We start from the raw sequence: 19,712 nt of genomic DNA, 5'->3' as shown, positions 1-19,712 counted from the left end.
GAGGTCAATTCTTCTCAAACTAATCTTTAGATTTACTGCAATCCCAATCAGAATCTCCTCAGGATTTTTCCGTAGAAATTGATTGTCAAACTGATTCTGAAGTTGCTATGGAAATATAAGTGATTTAGAATAATCAAAGAAGCCTTGGAAAAATAAAACGAGTTGGAGAACTTATGCTACCTGATTTTGAGACTTATTGTAATGCACATGATTGCAGTTGGAAAAAGTGGGGCTAAAGATTAAGAAAATGTGGCACATATACACCATGGAATACTATGCAGCCATAAAAAAGGATGAGTTCATGTCCTTTGTAGGGACATGGATGAAGCTGGAAACCATCATTCTGAGCAAACTATCACAAGGACAGAAAACCAAACACCACATGTTCTCACTCGTAGGTGGGAATTGAACAATGAGAACACCTGGACACAGGGTGGGGAACATCACACACAGGGGCCTGTCATGGGGTCGGGGGTAGGGGGAGGAATAGCATTAGGAGAAATACCTAATGTAAATGACGAGTTAGTGGGTGCAGCAAACCAACATGGCACATGTATACCTATGTAACAAACCTGCACGTTGTGCACATGTACCCTAGAACTTAAAGTAAAATAAAATAAAATAAAGTGGGATTAAATTCTGGGGACAGTCTGAAGATGTGTGGAATACTGGAGGATCCTTGGATCAGGTTGTTAATGAGTTGCACTCCAGGCTCTGCTGCAGGATGGGGGACTCCTCATGCCTGTACTCCCTTAGCTCCCTAACACGTTCATCCTGTTTTCTGCAAAACTCTTATTGACACCTTGTTTCTTGTCTGCCCTTGTAGGAGGATGGTGCCCTGTCTGTCTTGTTCTCAGCTGTATTCCCAGTACCTGGGACTGTCCCAGACACACCGTAGTAAGTGTGTGTTCAATAAATGTGAAAGAAATGGATGGATGGATGGATGGATGGATGATGGATGGATGATGGATGATGGATGGATGGATGAATGGATGGATGATGGATGGATGGATGGATGGATGGATGGATGATGGATGGATGATGGATGATGGATGGATGATGGATGGATGATGGATGATGGATGGATGATGGATGATGGATGGATGGATGATGGATGATGGATAGATGGATAAATGGATGGATGGATGGACGGATGGGCAGAACCAGGTAGAGAAACTGGCACAGAGAAATGGTGTGATGTTTCTGCAAAAGGACAAAGGGTCTGTGAGGTCAGACTATGGGGCTACACACTGGTGTTTGAATCTCTGGATGCTTCAGTAATCATATTGTTCCTGAGTTAATTCATTCAGGCTCTAACTGTGCCATGAATCCCGGCTTCTACCAAGTCCCATGCCTGGTAGTGGATGCATCCACCCAGCTCCTTGTCTTCACCGGACAGAGGAGCCTACAAAGGCTGCAGAGAGAGGCTGGTGGGGCTGACAAGGGAGGGCCCTGAACATGGCTGAGCCGGGAGGGTCTTGCCAAGAGCTGGCATGAAGCCACATGAGTTTGGGTTTAAACTCTGTTCTTTTCTCACTGCATGGCCTTGGGCTCTTCATGTGGGCTCCTGGGCCTCAGTTTCCTCTTCTGCAAAGTGGATACAGTGACAAGCTGTCACAATGAGCCCTGGGAACCCCGTGTCCCAGGCCTAGCATGGGGTGGCCTGGGGTGGGAGTGGGAGCAGAGGAGGAAGCTGACCTCATCCAACTTCTAGGAACCCCAGGTAGACTTGAAGATGAAGAGCGGGTCTCTGGGGCCAAAGAGATTTAAATTCTACCCCTGGTTCTTCCACTCATCACCTGTGTGACCTCGGGAATTGACGAAACCTCTCTCAGCCTCAGTTTCCTCCTCTGAGAAAGGGACCTCTGAGCTCCGTGGGGCTGTGGTGAGTGTCCTAAGAAGCCATGTCGCCTGGTGGTCAGGAGGGCACAGGCTCCGGGGCAGGTGTTGGCCCAGCCCTGGCTCTGCCGCTGATGTGCGAGACAGAACTGGAGACTCCACTTCCCTCAGCCTCAGTTTCCTCCTCTGTAAAGCGGGGATGATACCAGGAGCCGCCTCGGAGGAAGTTTCCATGGGGTTATGGTTCCCTGAGATCTTGTTCCCAAGGTCCGTGGTGCATGCAGTGTGTGAGAAGCTGGGACCCCCTGGAAGTCCTTAAGGTCTTCAACCACCTGACCTGTGGGCACCTCCCTCCCTCCCAGGCTCAGTCTCCCCTGCTGTAGAACGGAGTTATCTGCGTGTCTGCCCCATCAGGTGGCTGTGAGCTTTCAGGCCTCACCTGTGAGAACAACTGTTCAGGTGGGAACCTGGGACCCAGTGGGTGCCACACCCCACAGCTCTGAGAACCAGCCTTGGGCCTCCCAGGTTGAGCCCCAGGGCAGGGACACTGATGTCCCTTGTTCCACTCTTTGAGGTCATAAAACATCAGTGCCTGGATATTCAACCAGGTTGCAGAAGACTTATACAGGCATTTCAAAAGTGAGAATAGCAAATAATCCACCAGTGTATGACACAGGGCTCACATTCATTGATCAACAGGGAAAGGCAAATGAAAAGCTCATAGTGGTAACTCCACGTCCCACCAGGACAGCTAAAATGGAAGACTGACAATGCCATGTGTTGACAAGGACATGGAGCATTCAGGATTTGCACACCCTGCTGGGGCAAAGTACTGTAGCTGTCTTTGAAAAATGGTTTGGCAGTATTTTTTAAAGTTGAGTATATGACTCAGTGCCTTCATTCCTTGGTACATACCCAACAGAAACTCTGTCTTGTTTCACCAAAAAGATGAGAACAATAATGTCCCTAGCATCAACCTTCACAAGAGCCCCACACTGAAAGCTTCCCAAATGACTGTCGATAATAGACTGGATACGTTTTTTCTGCTGCATTCACTTAGAACAATCCTGCCCAGAGATAAGTCTGAAACTCCTTGGTCTCAGGATCCCTTTATGTTCTTAAAAGTCATTGAAAAGTTGGGCATGGTGGCTCACAGCTGTAATCCCAGCACTCTGGGAGGCCAAGGCAGGTGAATCGCTTGAGCCCAGGAGTTCACGACCAGACTGGGCAACATAGTAGGACTCCATCTCTACAAAAAGAAACATAAAAAATTACCTGGGGTTGATGGCACATGCCTGTAGTCCCAGCTACTCAAGAGGCTGAGGTGGGAGGATCATTTGGGCCTGGAGGGACTTAGGCTACAGTGAGCCATGATTGCACCGCTGCACTCCAACCTGGGTGACAGGGCGAGACCTTGTCTCAAAAAAAGAAAAAAAAAAAATCATTGAATACCCAAAGAGCTTTTGTTTGTATCAGTTATATCCATTGCCATTTACCTTAAGAAACGTTAAAACTAGCCAGGCGCAGAGGCTCACGCCTGTAATCCCAGCACTTAGGGAGGCCAAGGCACTCGAATCACTTGAGGTCAGAAGTTCAACACCAGCCTGGCCAACTTGGTGAAACCTGTCTCTACTAAAAATGCAAAAATTAGCCGGGCGTGGTGTTGCATGCCTGTTGTCCCAGCTACTCAGGTGGCTGAGGCATGAGAATCACTTGAACTCAGGAGGTGTAGGTTGCAGTGAGCCGAGATCGCACCACTGCACTCTAGTCTGGGCAACAGAGCAAGACCCTGCTCAAAAGAACAAAAAATTAAAACAGAAAGAAACAAAATAATATATTTATCAATCCATTAAAATAACAAAAATAGGCTGAGCGCAGTGGCTAATGCCTGTAATCCCAAGCACTTTGGGAGGTTGAGGCGGGTGGATCACTTGAGGTCAGGAGTTTGAGACCAGCCCCGCCAACATGGTGAAAGCCCACCTCTACTAAAAATACAAAAATTAGCTGGACTCAGTGGCACGTACCTGTAATCCCAGCTACTCAGGAGGCTGAGACAGGAGAATCACTTGAGCCTAGGAGGTGGAGGTTGCAGTGAGCCAAGATCGCACCACTGCACTCCAGCCTGCGTGGTGGAGCAAGACTATCAAATATCCATCAATGATAGACTGGATAAAGAAAATGTGGCACATATACATCGTGGAATACTATGCAGCCTTTAAAAAGGGTGAGCTCATGTCCTTTGCAGGGACATGGATGAAGCTGGAAACCATCATTCTCAGCAAACTAACACAGGAACAGAAAACCAAACACCGCATGTTCTCACTCATGAGTGGGAGCTGAACAATGAGAACACATGGACACAGGGAGGGGAACATCACACATCGGGGCCTATTGGGGGGTGGGGGGCTAGGGCAGGGATAGCACTGGGAGAAATATCTAATGTAGATGACGGGTTGATGGGTGCAGCAAACCACCATGGCACGTGTATATCTATGTAACAAACCTGCATGTTCTGGACATGTATCCCAGAACTTAAAGTATAATAAAAAATTAAAAATAAATAAATAAACAAAAAGAAACAAATGATAAGATACACAATACATGGGTGAATCTCACAACTATAACACCGAAAAACAGAAGCCAGACATAACAGAGAGTATGTAGGAGAGGGAGAGACAGAAAGAAGAATACAGTATGATTCCATTTACACAAATTATAAAAACTGGCACGTGGGCACCATGCTATTGGAAGTCAGGATAACGATTGCCATCGGAGGAAGGGAGTGAGTTGAGGGATGAGAAGGGCTTCTGGCTTCTGGAGGGCTGGCTATATTCTCTTTTTTTCTTTTTTTTTTTTTAGACAGGGTCTCAGCTGGGCGCTGTGACTCACGCCTGTAATCCCAGCACTTTGGGAGGCCCAGGCGGGCGGATCACAAGGTCAGGAGATCGATACCATCCTGGCTAACACGGTGAAACCCCGTCTCTATTAAAAAATACAAAAAAATTAGCCGGGCGAGGTGGCGGGCGCCTATAGGCCCAGCTACTAGGGAGGCTGAGGCAGGAGAACGGCGTGAAACCGGGAGGCGGAGGTAGCAGTGAGCTGAGATCGCGCCACTGCACTCCAGCCTGGACTACAGAGCGAGAGTCTCTCTCAAAAAAAAAAAAAACCGGCCGGGCGCGGTGGCTCACGCCTGTAATCCCAGCACTTTGGGAGGCCGAGGCAGGCGGATCACGAGGTCAGGAGATCGAGACCATCCTGACTAACACGGTGAAACCCCGTCTCTACTAAAAATGCAAATTAGCTGGGCGAGGTGGCGGGCGCCTGTAGTCCCAGCTACTCGGGAGGCTGAGGCAGGAGAATGGCGTGAACCCGGGAGGCGGAGCTTGCAGTGAGCCGAGATCGCGCCACTGCACTCCAGCCTGGGCGACACAGCGAGACTCCCTCTCAAAAAAAAAAAAAAAAAAAAAAAAAAAACCTTGGTTTGGGAGGCCAAGGCGGGAGGATCATTTGAGGCTATGGATTAGAGACTGAGGCCGGCCTAGGCAACATAGGGAGACCCTATCTCTACAAAATAAAATATATTAGAAGGGGGAGGAGGCCAAAAAAATAATTTTAAAAAATTAAAAAGAAGGTCAGGCGCAATGGTTCACACCTGTAATCCCAGCACTTCGGGAAGCCAAGGTGGCAGGATCGCTTGAGCTCAGGAGTTCGAGACCAGCCTGGCCCACATGGCAAAACCCCATCTCCACTGAAAATACAAAACATTAGCTGCATGGTGGTGCGCACCTATAATCCCAGCTACTCAGGAGGCTGAGGCATGAGAATCGCTGGAACCCAGGAAGCAGAGATTGCAGTGAGCCGAGACTGATCACACTACTGCATGCCAGCCTGGGCAACAGAGCAAGACCCTGTCTCTCTCTCTATATATATATAAATACATAAACAAACAATATTTGGAGCCAGCCATGTTTGCCTCTCAAAACTGTGCCCTCAACTACCCTGCTACACATGACCCAGAGTCTAAATTTAAAGACTTGCCCCAAGTCCCAAAGAAACACCGCAGGGTCCTCTCCAGCTCTTGAAATTTAAAGTAACTAATGGCTCAAAGAGCTTTTGTTGATATTGACTATATATCTATTGCTACTTACTGTATTGGAAATTATTTCTTTTTACTTCTTTTTTTTTTTTTTTTTGAGACGGAGTCTCACTGTGTCGCCCAGGCTGGAGTGCAGTGGTGCGAGCTCGGCTCACTGCAAGCTCCGCCTCCTGGGTTCACGCCATTCTCCTGCCTCAGCCTCCCCAGTAGCTGGGACTACAGGCGCCCGCCACCATGCCCAGCTAGTTTTTTGTATTTTTAGTAGAGACGGGGTTTCACAATGTTAGCCAGGATGGTCTCGATCTCCTGACCTCATGATCCACCCGCCTCAGCCTCCCAAAGTGCTGGGATTACAGGCTTGAGCCACCGCGCCCGGCCTTTTTTTTTTTTTTTTTTTTGAGACAGAGTCTTGCTCTGTTGCCCAGGCTGGAGTGCAGTGACGTAATCACAGCTCACTGAAGCCTCAACCTCCTAGGCTCAAATGATCCTCTCGTCTCAGCCTCCTGAGTAGCTGGAACTACAGGTGCACACCACCACACCTGCCTTTTTTCTTTTTCTCTTTTTTCTTTTTTTTTTTTTTGAAGAGACGAGGGTCTCACTATGTTGCCCAGACTGGTCTCAACCTCCTGATCTCAAGTGATCCTCCTGCCTGGGCCTCCCAAAGTGCTGGGATTACAGGCATGAGCCACTGGGCCTGGCATGAAGTACAAATTAAAAGTGTGGAATTAAAAAAATACTTTTGAAGATTTTAAATTTTATTTAAAATGTATTTTGAGCTGGACGCGGTGGCTCACGCCTGTAATCCCAGCACTTTGGGAGGCCGAGGTGGGTGGATCACGAGGTCAGGAGTTCAAGACCAGCCTGGCCAACATGGTGAAACCCCGTCTCTACTAAAATACAAAAATTAGCTGGGAATATATATATTCCTAGCTATTGGGAGGCTGAGACAGGAGAATCCTTTGAACCCAGGAGTCAGAGGTTTCAGTGAGCCAAGATCACACCACTGCACTCCAGCCTGGGCGACAGGGCAGGACTCCGTCTCAAAATAAAAAAAATTCAGGCCGGGCGCGGTGGCTCAAGCCTGTAATCCCAGCACTTTGGGAGGCCGAGACGGGCGGATCACGAGGTCAGGAGATCGAGACCATCCTGGCTAACCCGGTGAAACCCCGTCTCTACAAAAAAATACAAAAAACTAGCCGGGCGCGGTGGCGGGCGCCTGTAGTCCCAGCTACTCGAGAGGCTGAGGCAGGAGAATGGCGTAAACCCGGGAGGCGGAGCTTGCAGTGAGCTGAGATCCGGCCACTGTACTCCAGCCTGGGCGGCAGAGCGAGACTCCGTCTCAAAAAAAAAAAAAAAAAAAAAAAAAGAAAAAAAAAAAAATTCAGTAATGTTGGCCCCCTTCTAACCCCTTAAATGTGGTTCCCTAAACAGCCAGGGAATATGCCTGTGTCCACTCCCTGCCTCCGCCGACATGGCCCACAACCCCCATCCCACCCCCACCCCCACCCCACCCCCACCCCACCCCCACCCCCACCCCACCCCCACCCCACCCCCACCCCACCCCCACCCCCACCCCCACCCTGCCCTTCTCTGTCCCCTCTGTCTTCGGGTCTCCCTCGTCCTCTGCCGCCCCCTGGTGGCCGTCCTGGCGCCTGGGTCTCCCCATCGCTGCCTCTCTGACCCTGTTCCTGGTCCCATTTAGCAAATGTTCCAATCCTCTTAGGCCCGGCCAGCCTCGGCAGAGCAGAGAGAATTAGATCCGATTTGGGGGTGGAGGGGGGCGGACTCCCAGAATATAATGAAAACTCCTGCTTGTCAGACCCTGGAAGGCGGTAGACATACAGCAACTCACACACTGGGATCCCACAAGGGGCAACGAGGAGGGGAAACTGAGGAACAGAGAAGGGGGGAGACAGACAGGCAGGGTGGGGGGACGCCAAGGGGCGGAGAGGACACCTGGAGGCTGAGAGGTCTTGCTCCCTGCGCCTGGAAAGTGTCTTCCCAATTTGGCTCTCACTGCCACGGTCACCGGAGCGCCTAGTGCCTCCACCTGCAATTCTGGAGTATCTTCCCTCTCTACAAGGACCCGATTCTCTCATCCAGAGTTATTTATTAATTCTTGGCATGTGGTTTTTTGGGGTTGTGTTTGGGGGGGCTTGTGGGGTTTTGGGGGGATTGTTTGTTTGTGTTTGGAGACAGGGTCTCACCCTGTTGCCCAGGCTGGAGTGCAGGTGGAGAGCACAGCTCAATGTAGCCTCAACCTCCCAGACTCCAGCGATCCTCCCACCTCAGCCTCCCAAGCAGCCGGGACTACAGGAACACACCACTCCACCTGGCTAATTTTGGGAGGGTTTTTTTGTTTGTTTTATGCTTTTGTTTTTATTTGTTTTGAAACAGAGTCTCACTCGGTCGCCCAGGCTGGAGTGCAGTGGTGTGAGCTCGGCTCACTGCAACCTCCACCTCCTGGGTTCAAGCCATTCTCCTGCTTCAACCTCCTGAGTAACTAGGATTACAGGCACGTGCCACCACGCCTAGCTAATTTTTGTATTTTTAGTACAGATGGGGTTGCACCATGTTGGCCAGGCTGGTCTTGAACTCCTGACCTCAAGTGATCCACGCACCTCAGCCCCCCAAAGCACTAGGATTACAGGTGTGAGCCACCATGCCCAGGCTTTTTTGTTTAGTTTTTGGTTTTGGGGGGATTTTTTGAGATGGAGTATCACTCTGTGGCCCAGGCCGAAGTGCAGTGTTTCTCACTTAACCTTTGCTTTATTCTGTTTCTCTCTTTTAATTTCTGCCTCAGTGTGATCTCGGCTCACTGCAACCTCCCCTCCTGGGTTCAAACAATTCTCCTGCCTTGGCCTCCCAAGTAGCTGGGACTACAGGCGCACACTACCATGCCCGACTAATTTTTTGTATTTTTAGTAAAGACAGAGTTTCACCCTATTGGCCAGGCTGGTCTCGAAACCCTCACCTCAACTGATCCTCCTGGCTCGGCCTCCCAAAGTGCTGGGATTACAGGCATGAGTCACCATGCCTGACCATTTTTTGTATTTTTTAGAGAGACAAGGTCTCGCTATTTTGCCCAGGCTGGTCTCGAACTCCTGGCCTCAAGCAATCCACCCACCTCAGCCTCCCAAGGTGCTGGGATTACAGGCATTAGCCATAGCGCGCAGCCTATTCTGTGATTCTTTGAGTAAAGCACCTGCCTTCCCCCACTCGGAGGATGAGTTCCATGAGAACAAGGGCTATACCCGTTAACTATCTGGAGGTGCCTAGGTCAGTCCCTTGAATGTACAGAGCACTTAATAAATACAGGCAGTTCTCAGGCCAGGTGCGGGTGACTCACACCTATAATCCCAGCACATTGGGAGGCTGAGGTGGGCGGATCACCTGAGGTCGGGAGTTCAAGACCAGCCTGACCAACATGGAGAAACCCCATCTCTACTAAAAAAAAACAAAATTAGCCAGGCATGGTGGCAGGTGCCTGTAATCCCAGCTACTTGGGAGGCTGAGGCAGGAGAATTGCTTGAACCCAGGAGGCAGAGATTGCAGGGAGCTGAGATTGCACCATTGCACTCCAGCCTGGGCAACAAGAGCGAAACTCCGTCTCAAAATATATATATATATAAAATAAATTAAAAATAAATAAATAAATACAGGCAGTTCTCAGAATATTCTTACTGGTTATGTTCTATGAAGTTGCCATGAACATGGTCTTAGCCAATAAGGAACCACTGCTCCCGGGGGAAATACAGATTTGGGGTCCTGCAAGGATCTGCTCACACTATTGTCATCAATCGATCAATACCTCACCCTGGTTCATGCGTGTTTCGGTTTAAAGACACCTTATTGAACATATATTAATATATTATTGATTCATTCAAATTAAACTCAGGGCTGGCCAGGTGCAGTGGCTCACACCTGTAATTTTAGCACATTGGGAGGCTGAGGCGGGTGGATCACCTGAGGTCAGGAGTTTGAGACCAACCTGGCCAACATGGTGAAACCCCGTCTCTACTAAAAAGACAAAAATTAGCCAGGCATAGTGGCAGGCACCTGTAATCCCAGCTACTCTGGAGGCTGACGCATGAGAATCCCTTGAACCCGGGAGGCAGAAGTTGCAGTGACCCGAGATCAATCCACTGCAGTCCAGTCTGGGTGACAGAGAGAGATCCTGTCTCAAAAAATAAAATTTAATAAAAAAGAGAGAAAGGACAGTGTTTCAAGAATGAATGTCCAGACACTGAGAGGAACCCCAATAGCAGAAAGACATTGAACAACAGGATTCTAGAAAGCAGGCCAGGCGTGGTGGCTCACACCTGTAATCCCAGCACTTTGGGAGGCCGAGGCGGGTGGATCACAAGGTCAGGAGATCGAGACCATCCTGGCTAACACGGTGAAACTCCGTCTCTACTAAAAATACAAGAAATTAGCCAGGCGTGGTGGCAGGCGCCTGTAGTCCCAGCTACTCGGGAGGCTGAGGCAGGAGAATGGCATGAACCTGGGAGGCAGAGCTTGTAGTGAGCCGAGATTGTGCCACTGCATTCCAGCCTGGACGACAGAGCAAGACCCCGTCTCAATAAATAAATAAATAAATAAATTAATTAATTAATTAATTAATTAAATTAAAATTTTTTAAAAAGATAGAGAAAGGACAGTGCTTCAAGAATGAATGTCCAGACACCGAGAGGAACCCCAATGGCAGAAAGACATTGAACAGGATTCTAGAAAGCAAAAGCCAACCTCACGCCTTCATCACCCTCACTCTGATCTGCCCAATATTGTCTTCAAAGCCCAAACGACTCCTTGTTGCCCGTGTGCCCCTCCTGAACCCCCTGCCCCTGCACCAAGACATACCCTCACATTGCAGAGGATGGGGAGGTGTCTGTGGGCCTCTTGGGGGCAGGAGCAGAGTTGAGTCAACCCCACCAAGAGGTCCACCCCATCAGAGCCCACAGGCATAGGGTAAAAGAGGAGACTGAAGAATTGATGGGAGGCCGGGCGTGCCTGTAATCCCAGCACTTTGGGAAGCAGAGGCAGGCAGACCACAAGGTCAGGAATTCGAGACCAATCTGGCCAATATGGTGAAATGCCGTCTCTACTAAAAATAGAAAAATTAGCCAGGGGTGGTGGCAGGCACCTGTAATCCCAGCTACTCGGGAGGCTGAGGCAAGAGAAGGGCCTGAACCCAAGAGGTGGAGGTTGCAGTGAGCCAAGATCCTGCCACTGCACTCCAGCCTGGGTGACAGAGCGAGACTCTGTCTCAAAAAAAAAAAAAAAATTGATGGATAAGGAGAGAGCCATTGTTTCTGTTCTGAAGGAATCAAATACGAATGGATTTATTTATTTATTTATTTATTTATTTGAGATGGAGTCTTACTCTGTCACCTAGGCTGGAGTGCAGTGGCACAATCTCGGCTCACTGCAGCCTCTGCTTCCCGGGTTCAAGCGATTCTCCTGCCTCAGCCTCCCGAGTAGCTGGGACTACAGGCGCCCTCCACCATGTGCAGTTCATTTTTGTATTTCTGGTAGAGACGGGGTTTCACCATGTTGGCCAGACTGGTCTTGAACTCCTGACCTCAGATGATCCTCCAGCCTCAGTCTCCCAAAGTGCTGGGATTACAGGTGTGAGTCATTGCGCCTGGCCAAGAATGGATTTCATAATCCCTTCTGCATGCTTTTCCACCTGCTTCATTCCCACCTACGTTGCTTTTGCCCCAGGCTCCGGAAGACCTCCCTCCATCCACGTGACTCTAGGAATTTGGTCATTGCCTGGGAAGGCCCAGGAGGAATCTCCAGAAATTCCGTCCAACCCTGAAGACACATCAAGACGAGAGAAGGCATAGGGACTTCTGTGGGCAGGGTGCCGACGAGCCCTCGGGTGGCATTCAAGGCCAGAAATGCTTCTTGTTTTCCAGGTTGTCCCTTAAAAAATCAAAATTATAAGCAGCAGGAAATAGAGAAAATAGACATTCCCCATCATCTCTGGGTACTTACTTTTGCAGGAGTTTTTATCATTGTTATTTATTGTTCATTCAAATATATTACGGGCCAGACAAGGTGGCTCATGCCTCTAATCTCAGCACTTTGGGAGGCCAACGTGGATGGATCACTTGAGGTCAGGAGTTAGAGATCAGCCTGGGCAACATGGCAAAACCCCGTCTCTACAAAAAATACAAAAATTAGCCAGGCGTGGTGGCGCAGGCGCCTGTCCTCCCAGATACTTGGGAGGCTGAGGTGGGAGAAGGGCTTGAGCCAAGGAGGCACAGGTTGCAGTGAGCCGAGATCGTGCCAGTGCAATCCAGCCTGGGTGACAGAGTGAGATCCTGTCTCCAAAAAAAAAAAAAAGGAAAGAAAAGAAAATATATATATGTAGAATATGTATATATTTTTGTATGTGCTTATTAAATGTATACATTCTTCAAAATAAACAACGTGCCTGAGACAGCATTCGACATGGAAAACACAAACTCAATCCTTTAGTTCATTATTAGTCAGCAACTTTGAGCTTTTCCTATTATAGACATGGGAATTCGGGAGGAATAAAAAAAAAAAGCCCAACAAAGTGTCTGCATTCAAGACACATTTATTTCAGTAAACAGCAAGCAGACATCCAACAGGCAAACAAAACAAAAAATACATTAAAAATCATCATTTGTTACTAATTGGTTACCCCTGCATCCCTTTTTTCAACTTTTATTACCACTCCATAGTCTGAGGTTGCCACAAATTAATCATCTTCTAATTTGTGGGCGTGAATTAATCCAACTAACTCAGTTGATATTTCAAAGAAATGCTACACTGAACACTGATATCTGCGCTTATTCACAGGGGAGCAAGAATTTTCCCAGGATAAGTCTTACAATAAATAATTGAGGGCAGGCACGGTGGCTCACACCTGTAATCCCAGCACTTTGGGAGGTCAAGGTGCACAGATCACCTGAGGTCAGAAGTTCACATGGTGAAACTCCATCTCTACTAAAAATACAAAAAAAAAAAAAAAATTAGCCGGGTGTGGTGGCAGGCGCCTGTAGTCCCAGCCACTCGGAAGGCTAAGGCAGGAGAATCGCTTGAATCCAAGAGGCAGAGATTGCAGTAAGCCAAGATCACACCACTGCACTTTAGTCTAGGTGACAGATCGAGACTCAGTCTCAATAAATAAATAAATAAAATAAGAAAGTTGGCCGGGTGCAGTGGCTCACGACTGTAATCCCAGCACTTTGGGAGGCTGAGGTGGGCGGATCACTTGAAGTCAGGCATTCAAGACCAGCCTGGCCAACATGGTGAAACCCTGTCTCTACTAAAAATACATAAAATTGACTGGGCGTGGTGGTGGGCGCCTGTAATCCCAGCTACTCGGAAGGCTGAGGCAGGAGAATCACTTGAACCTAGAGGTGAGGTTGCAGGGAGCTAAGATCACGCCACTACTGCACTCCAGCCTGGGTGATAGAGCAAGAGTCCATCTCAAAAAAAAAAAAAAAAAATTAAATGGTTTTTAGTCTATTTGCAGAGTTGTGCCTCCATCACTACAGTCAATTTTAGAACATTTTTCACCATGCCCGGGAGCTATCCCCGTAGCTATTCCCAGTTGTTTCCCAATTTTCCCTTCTCCCCAACCCCTAGCAACCACTAATCTGCTTTCTGTCCCTATGGATTTGCCTATTCTGGACACTTCGTATAAATAGAATCATATATGTGCTTTTCAGTCTGGCTTCTTTCACTTGGCTTCATGTTGGCAAGGTTCATCCACGTTGTAGCATGTATCAGAGCTTTATTCCTTTCCGTGGTTGAGTACTATCCCATTGTGTGAATACAGAACATTTTGGGTTTCTATTTTTTGTGGGTTTTTTTTGGGGGGGGCATTGTTTTGTTTTGTTTTTTGAGGTGGAGTCTCCCTCTGTCACCCAGGCTGGAGTTCAGTGGCACGATCTCAGCTCCCTGCAACCTCTGCCTCCTGGGTTCAAGTGATTCTCCTACCTCAGCCTAACAAATAGGTGGGATTCCAGGCTCCTGCCACCACGCTTGGCTAATTTTTTGTATTTTTAGCAGAGACCTGTTTTTACCTTGTTGACCAAGCTGGCCTCAAACTCCTGACCTCAAGCGATTCGCCCACCTCAGCCTCCCAAAGTGCTGGGATTACAGGCATGAGCCACCGCGCCCGGCCACACGGCATTTTGTTTATCCATCAGTGGATCGATGTTTCAGCGTTTTCTCCTCTTGGGTGATTGTGAATCATGCTGCCGTGAACTTGCTTATATTTAAATGTCTGTTTTCACAAAATAGTACCAGTGAGCTTGTTCATCTGTTTATGTCTTTATTGGCCAAATAAATAGCCATGGTGCAAAATCTCCGTGGTCACCACTGTGTTCCCAGCATGTCCTGTAGATGAAGCCAGACAACACATGCGATGAGGAATCATTGCTGGGGATGCTGCTTTCTACAACAGAACTCTAAGTAGCAGGTGAAAACAATAAGCCAGGCCTGTGGTAACAATGTCTACATTTTATTGAATTTTGAAATTGATTGCATGAGTCATTTCTAGTTCCCTGCACCATGAGCCTTGTCAATCTCTCTAACCCCCGAATCCATGTGGGTCCTGCCATGGGGAAATGGGGACAGCCAGGTGTCTGACAGAGAAGATGCATCTCTGAGGGATCTGATTTCTGTAGACCAAGGTCATGGGTCCCCTGTATCTTCAGCAGCAGGTTCATTCACTCACAAGGGCAGACCAGCAGCGGTCCATGGGCACGTCCATCAGACCTGTGCCCCTTCCTGATACAGGGAGCCCCGTATATAAACTGGAATAAACCAGCAATGAGGTCATTTACTCACCAGGAGAAACCAGCAGAGGTCTATGTAAATGCCCATCAGAACTTCGCCCCACGGGCAAATTCACTACAGAAACCAAACCATTATCAGCAGGACCAATGTGTACTGAGCTCTGCTTACACCTATAGGCACCTGGGGGGCAATTTTTGGAATGGATAGTAGGGGCCAGAGTGGCCTCAAGGGATCAAAGAGGAGGCTGTGGGGTCATCCAGGAGGGAGGGATGGTGGCTGGACAAGGCGGGCAGCCCGGGAGCCGGGAGGAGTGGGTAGACTCGCTGACATTGGTCATGCGGGGCCCCAGCCCTGGGAAGGAACAAGGATGACTCCTGGGGGCTGACTGGCGGTGCCTCTCCTGAGATGGGGACCCCAACCACAGGTCACAATGCTGACTCCCCAAGCCCGCATGGAATGCCACCTCGCCTGGGCCCACGAGGGTGAAACCAAGGCTGTGTTGCCCACTGAGGTTCCCCAGCTCCTAGCACAGCTTGGCAGGCAGTACCTGATCAGTGATGAAGGATTCATCCATCATTCAGCTTCTCCAGGGGACGGGACTGCAGGGCAGGGTGGGAAAGGGAGGGTCCCGGCAGGGTGGGCCAGGGTGGGCACAGCACAGAAGTGATTTAAGAGCCAAGCACTTGTCAGTACACACTTGTGTTTGGGAACAGAGCAGGACGCAGGATGCAAGACCCTGGTCATCGCCAAGGTGAGCGGGGGCAGGGGTGTGAGGGGTCTGAACTGATCCTGTGGCCGAGGCTGCAGAGTGCAGATCTGGGCAGCCAGAGCAGGGCGGGGCCTGTGCGGGAGGCTTCCCGTCCTGCAGAGAGGGGAGAACTTAGCGGCGTTTGGGAAATGAAAACCCATGCAGCCGCGCGGAGCGTCTCACGCCTGTGATCCCAGCTCTTTGGGAGGCCACGGTGGGAGGATCACTTGAGCCCAGGACTCTGAAACCAGCTGGGCCAACACAGTGAGACCCGTCTTTACCAAAAATACGAGTTACCCAGGGGTGGTGGTGCACACCTGTGTCCCAGCTACTCGGGAGACTGAGGCGGGGGGATTGCTTGAGGCCAGGAGGTGGAGGCAGCCTTGAGCCGTGTTCACATCACTGCACTCCAGCCTGGGTGACAGAGCGAGATCCTCTCTCCAAGAAAAAGACAGAAGGAAAGATATTAAACCAGCACCTATGCTGCCTGCCTTCCCTTCTGTGGGGTCCCTAATAATACAGGAGCTGTTATCATGCCCATTTCCTAGATGTGGACCCTGAGGCCCAGAGAGGTGCAAGGTCTGGTCTGGATACCAGGCTGCCATCCGCGGTGCCGCCCCAGCCCACACTGCCCGGGCTCCTGGCCTCAGGCAGGGGACGGGGTCCCTAGGCGGGGCCGGGGGCTCCCTGGGGCCTTCTCTGACCTGTTTCCCTCCCGCCCCCAGGCCCTTCCCTGGCCCCGGACCCTCCAAGGAGACAGCGGCAGGAGCGCACGGTCTACACTCAAAGCCAGCAGGAAGTGCTAGAAAGTTACTTTCAGAACGACCAGTACCCGAACTACCACAAGCGACAGAAACTGGCGGAGGAACTCGGCCTCAAGGAGCACCAACTGCAGGTCTGACTCCCAGCCCCACCCCGCCCGCCCCAGTCACCCCAAGGAGCCTCTTCATCTCTCACTCACCGGGGCCTGGCCCGCCCGACCACCTCCTGCCCTGCCACGCAAGGGGTCCCGCCAGTGTAGACCCGGGCTGCATCGAGTCCTGTTCCAACTCTCTGCCAACCCAAACCCGCCCACAGGATCGGCCCAAGCTGTCCCCCACGAGGTCTCCCGGTGCCCAGACCTCAGGCCCCCCTGAGAACCCGCGGTCCCTCCCTCGAACCCTCCCTGGCCCCCCGGGCTCCCGGGCAGCAGGCCCCGCTCCTCCCCTCCCACCCCACCCTTCACCCCTCCCACCCCACCCTCCTCCCCTTCTTTTCCCCTCCCTCTCCCCTCCCTTCTCCGGGCCTGGGAGCCGGGGTGGGGGGTCCCTCTTATGGTGGGTGCGGGGTGGGGGTGAACACAGGGAGAGGGTTGAGGCCGGCCCCGCCCCCAAGCGGCTCACCGGACCGCGCGAGGCCCTCCTTCACACCTCCTCCCTGTCCCCACTGCCCCCAGGTGTGGTTCAAGAATCGCCGCGCCAAACTAGCTCGGGAGCGACGGCTCCAGCAGCAGCCGCAGCGCGTCCCTGGGCGGAGAGGCCGAGGAGCCCGCGCTGAGCCCCTAGTCCCTGCAGCCGCTGCCTCCGCCCCTCAGCCGGGCCTCTCGGGAATCCTTCCAGCGGCGGAACCCACGATCTGCAGCCTCGACCAGGCCTGGGGTGGCCCTGGGTGCAGAGCCCAAAAGGGCATCCCAGATGTCCTGGGTCCAGACCCTGGCCCGATCCCAGCCCCAATCCGAGGCCCAGCTCAGGTCCCAGGCCCAATTTCAGGCCCAATTTCAGGCCGGGTCCAGATCCCAGGCCCACTCCTTGGCCCAATCCCAGGCCCAGCCCAGATCCCAGGCCCACTCGCTGGTCCACTCCCAGGCCCAATTTCAGGCCCAGCCCAGATTCCAGGCCCACTGCCTGGTCCACTCCCAGGCCCAATTTCAGGCCCAGCCCAGATCCCAGGCCCACTCGCTGGTCCACTCCCAGGCCCAATTTCAGGCCCAGCCCAGATTCCAGGCCCACTCCTTGGCCCAATCCCAGGCCCAATTTCAGGCCCAGCTCAGGTCCCAGACCAAGCCCAGATCCCAGGCCCAATCTCAGGCCCAGGCCAGATCACAGGCGAGATTCCTGGCCTAGCCCAGATCCCAGGCCCAGGCAGACTCGGAGGCCCAGGTCCCATCTTAAGTCCTGGCCAGATGCCAAGCTCAGGCTCACTTTTAGGCCCAGGCCCAGGCTCAGTCCCAGCCCCAATCCCAGGTCCAGGATCATTCCTAGCCCCAGCCCCAGTCCCCTTATGGCCTGAGAGCCCCGATGCCTCCGACTTCTTGCCAGACACCCAGTTATTCCCTCAATTCACAGAGCTGCTCCCACCCCTAGACCCCTTGGAGGGATCCTCAGTCTCCACCATGACCTCTCAGTACCAAGAAGGGGATGACTCTATGGGCCAAAAAGACTCAGGGTCTCTGTTCCAAGAGGAAGGTGGCTTTGTGAATGAAAATGACTCAGGCCCCAGGTCATTACTGGATTTATAGGGGGCCTGTGCCTGCAAAGTTCTTCAGATCCCAGAGGGCCTGGAGTGGCTGGTCCACACTGCTGGTGACTTTCTGCAGTGAATGCACCACCCTTTACCCACCCGGCTGCAGGCGGACATTTGCTGTCTTCACTGTGCAGCCATCACAGGTGGCCTGTGGACGTGCCTGCCCCTCGTTTGAATTGAGCCTGAGCATTTCTCTGCTGGGATTGGAGTCACTGCTCACTGGGATGTTTGGCATTAGTGGATGCCGCTTGAGAGCTTTGTAAAGGGCTTTTCCCAGCCCTCCTGCTAGTCAGCGTCTTCCCCAACACTTAGGATTGTGAGACCTTTTAATGTTGGTTGATCCAATGACTTGTGGTTTTGTTGTGGTTGTAATATCCATTTCCCTGATGTTTGAGAGGTTAAACTCTCACATGTTAACTGAACCTTAGAAATCCTCATAATGTGTCTCTTTGTTTACCCCTTTTCCTTCATTTATTTGAATGTATTCTTATATTCTCTTGGCAATTAAAGTTCTGCAAACGCCTTTCCTATTTGCATTTTGTTTCATTTGTAGCATTTCTTGATTTCAATGTTGTCTATTTCACTGTTTTTCAAATTACCTATTGTTATGGACCAGTTTGTCTTAATTTTTCGTTTCCGTCAGCAGCAGACTGATAACGCTGTAAAACACAATGAAGTTATTAATAAAAATTAAAATGGGCCAGGCAAGGTGGCTCATGCCTGTAATCCCAATAATTTGGGAGGCCAAGGAAGGTGGATCACTTGAAGTCAGGAGTTTGAAACCAGCCTAACCAACATGGTGAAACCCCATCCTCACTAAAAAGAAAAAAAAAATACAATAACTAGCCAGGCATGCTGGTGGGTGCCTGTAGTCCCAGCTACTCGGGAGGCTAAAGCAGGAGAATCACTTGAACCTGGGAGGTGGATGTTGCAGTGAGTTGAGATCATACTACTGTACTCCAGCCTGGAGTACGGAATGAGACCTTGTCAAAAAATATAAAATAATAAAATAAAATGACTTTTACAAAATATCTCAATATATCTGTATTTTCAAATTGAACAGAAAAGCTTCTAAAAGCTGGTGTTTCTAAAAGACCTCTGTTACTAACTGTTACTAATTGGAGACGAAGCCCACAGGTGGCACCAGTCTGAGGTGACCAGCTTACTGCTTTGAAAATTGCTCCATTTTCAGGCCGGGCGCGGTGGCTCAAGCCTGTAATCCCAGCACTTTGGGAGGCTGAGACGGGCGGATCACGAGGTCAGGAGATCGAGACCATCCTGGGTAACACAGTGAAACCCCGTCTCTACTAAAAAAAATACAAAAATCTAGCCGGGCGAGGTGGCGGGCGCCTGTAGTCCCAGCTACTCGGGAGGCTGAGGCAGGAGAATGGTGTGAACCCGGGAGGCGGAGCTTGCAGTGAGCTGAGATCCGGCCACTGCACTCCAGCCTGGGTGACAGAGCGAGACTCCGTCTCAAAAAAAAAAAAAAAAGAAAAGAAAATTGCTCCATTTTCTCACTTTTTCCTTCTAAGAGTAATACTTTTTTTTTCTTTTAATGGCTTGTCTAAATTATCTTTCTCCAGGCCAGGCACAGTGGCTCACACCTGTAATCCCAGCACTTTGGGAGGCTGAGGCAGGTGGATCACTTGAGGCCAGGAGTTTGAGACCAGCCTGGCCAACATGGTGAAAACTCACCTCTACTAAAAGTACAAAAATTAGCCAGGTGTGATGGCACATGCCTGT

At 50.6% G+C, this 19,712-nt stretch overlaps 1 protein-coding gene across 2 annotated transcripts; it reads left to right on the top strand.

Annotated features, from left to right (window-relative positions):
• The first annotated feature begins 259 nt into the window (after positions 1-259).
• On the top strand, positions 260-18,140 carry LOC105478687 (tetrapeptide repeat homeobox 1). 2 transcript variants are annotated; one of them, XM_071086278.1, is made up of 4 exons: positions 260-398; positions 827-897; positions 16,193-16,362; positions 16,903-18,140. In XM_071086278.1, exons 1-4 carry the CDS (start codon positions 319-321, stop codon positions 17,962-17,964), a joined length of 1,383 nt encoding a protein of 460 aa, XP_070942379.1. In that variant the 5' UTR covers positions 260-318; the 3' UTR covers positions 17,965-18,140. The 2 variants fall into 2 exon arrangements, with proteins under 2 accessions (XP_070942379.1, XP_070942380.1); XM_071086279.1 differs by lacking the exons at positions 260-398; positions 827-897 and adding an exon at positions 15,306-15,470.
• The last annotated feature ends 1,572 nt before the right edge of the window (positions 18,141-19,712 follow it).

The sequence above is a fragment of the Macaca nemestrina genome, chromosome 20 (assembly GCF_043159975.1).
Source record: "Macaca nemestrina isolate mMacNem1 chromosome 20, mMacNem.hap1, whole genome shotgun sequence".
In the NCBI taxonomy this organism is placed as follows: Eukaryota; Metazoa; Chordata; class Mammalia; order Primates; family Cercopithecidae; genus Macaca; species Macaca nemestrina.
The sequence above is the reverse complement of the archived record's forward strand: the minus strand, read 5'-3'. Positions and strand labels throughout refer to the sequence as shown.

Bases quoted from the DNA above. Each gene is read 5' to 3' on its own strand.
- LOC105478687 (XM_071086278.1), top strand. From the start codon at position 319: ATGGATGAAGCTGGAAACCATCATTCTGAGCAAACTATCACAAGGACA. The intron at 399-826 runs GTGGGAATTGAA...CTGCCCTTGTAG, and splicing joins CCACATGTTCTCACTCGTAG to GAGGATGGTGCCCTGTCTGT. The intron at 16,363-16,902 runs GTCTGACTCCCA...CACTGCCCCCAG, and splicing joins TCAAGGAGCACCAACTGCAG to GTGTGGTTCAAGAATCGCCG.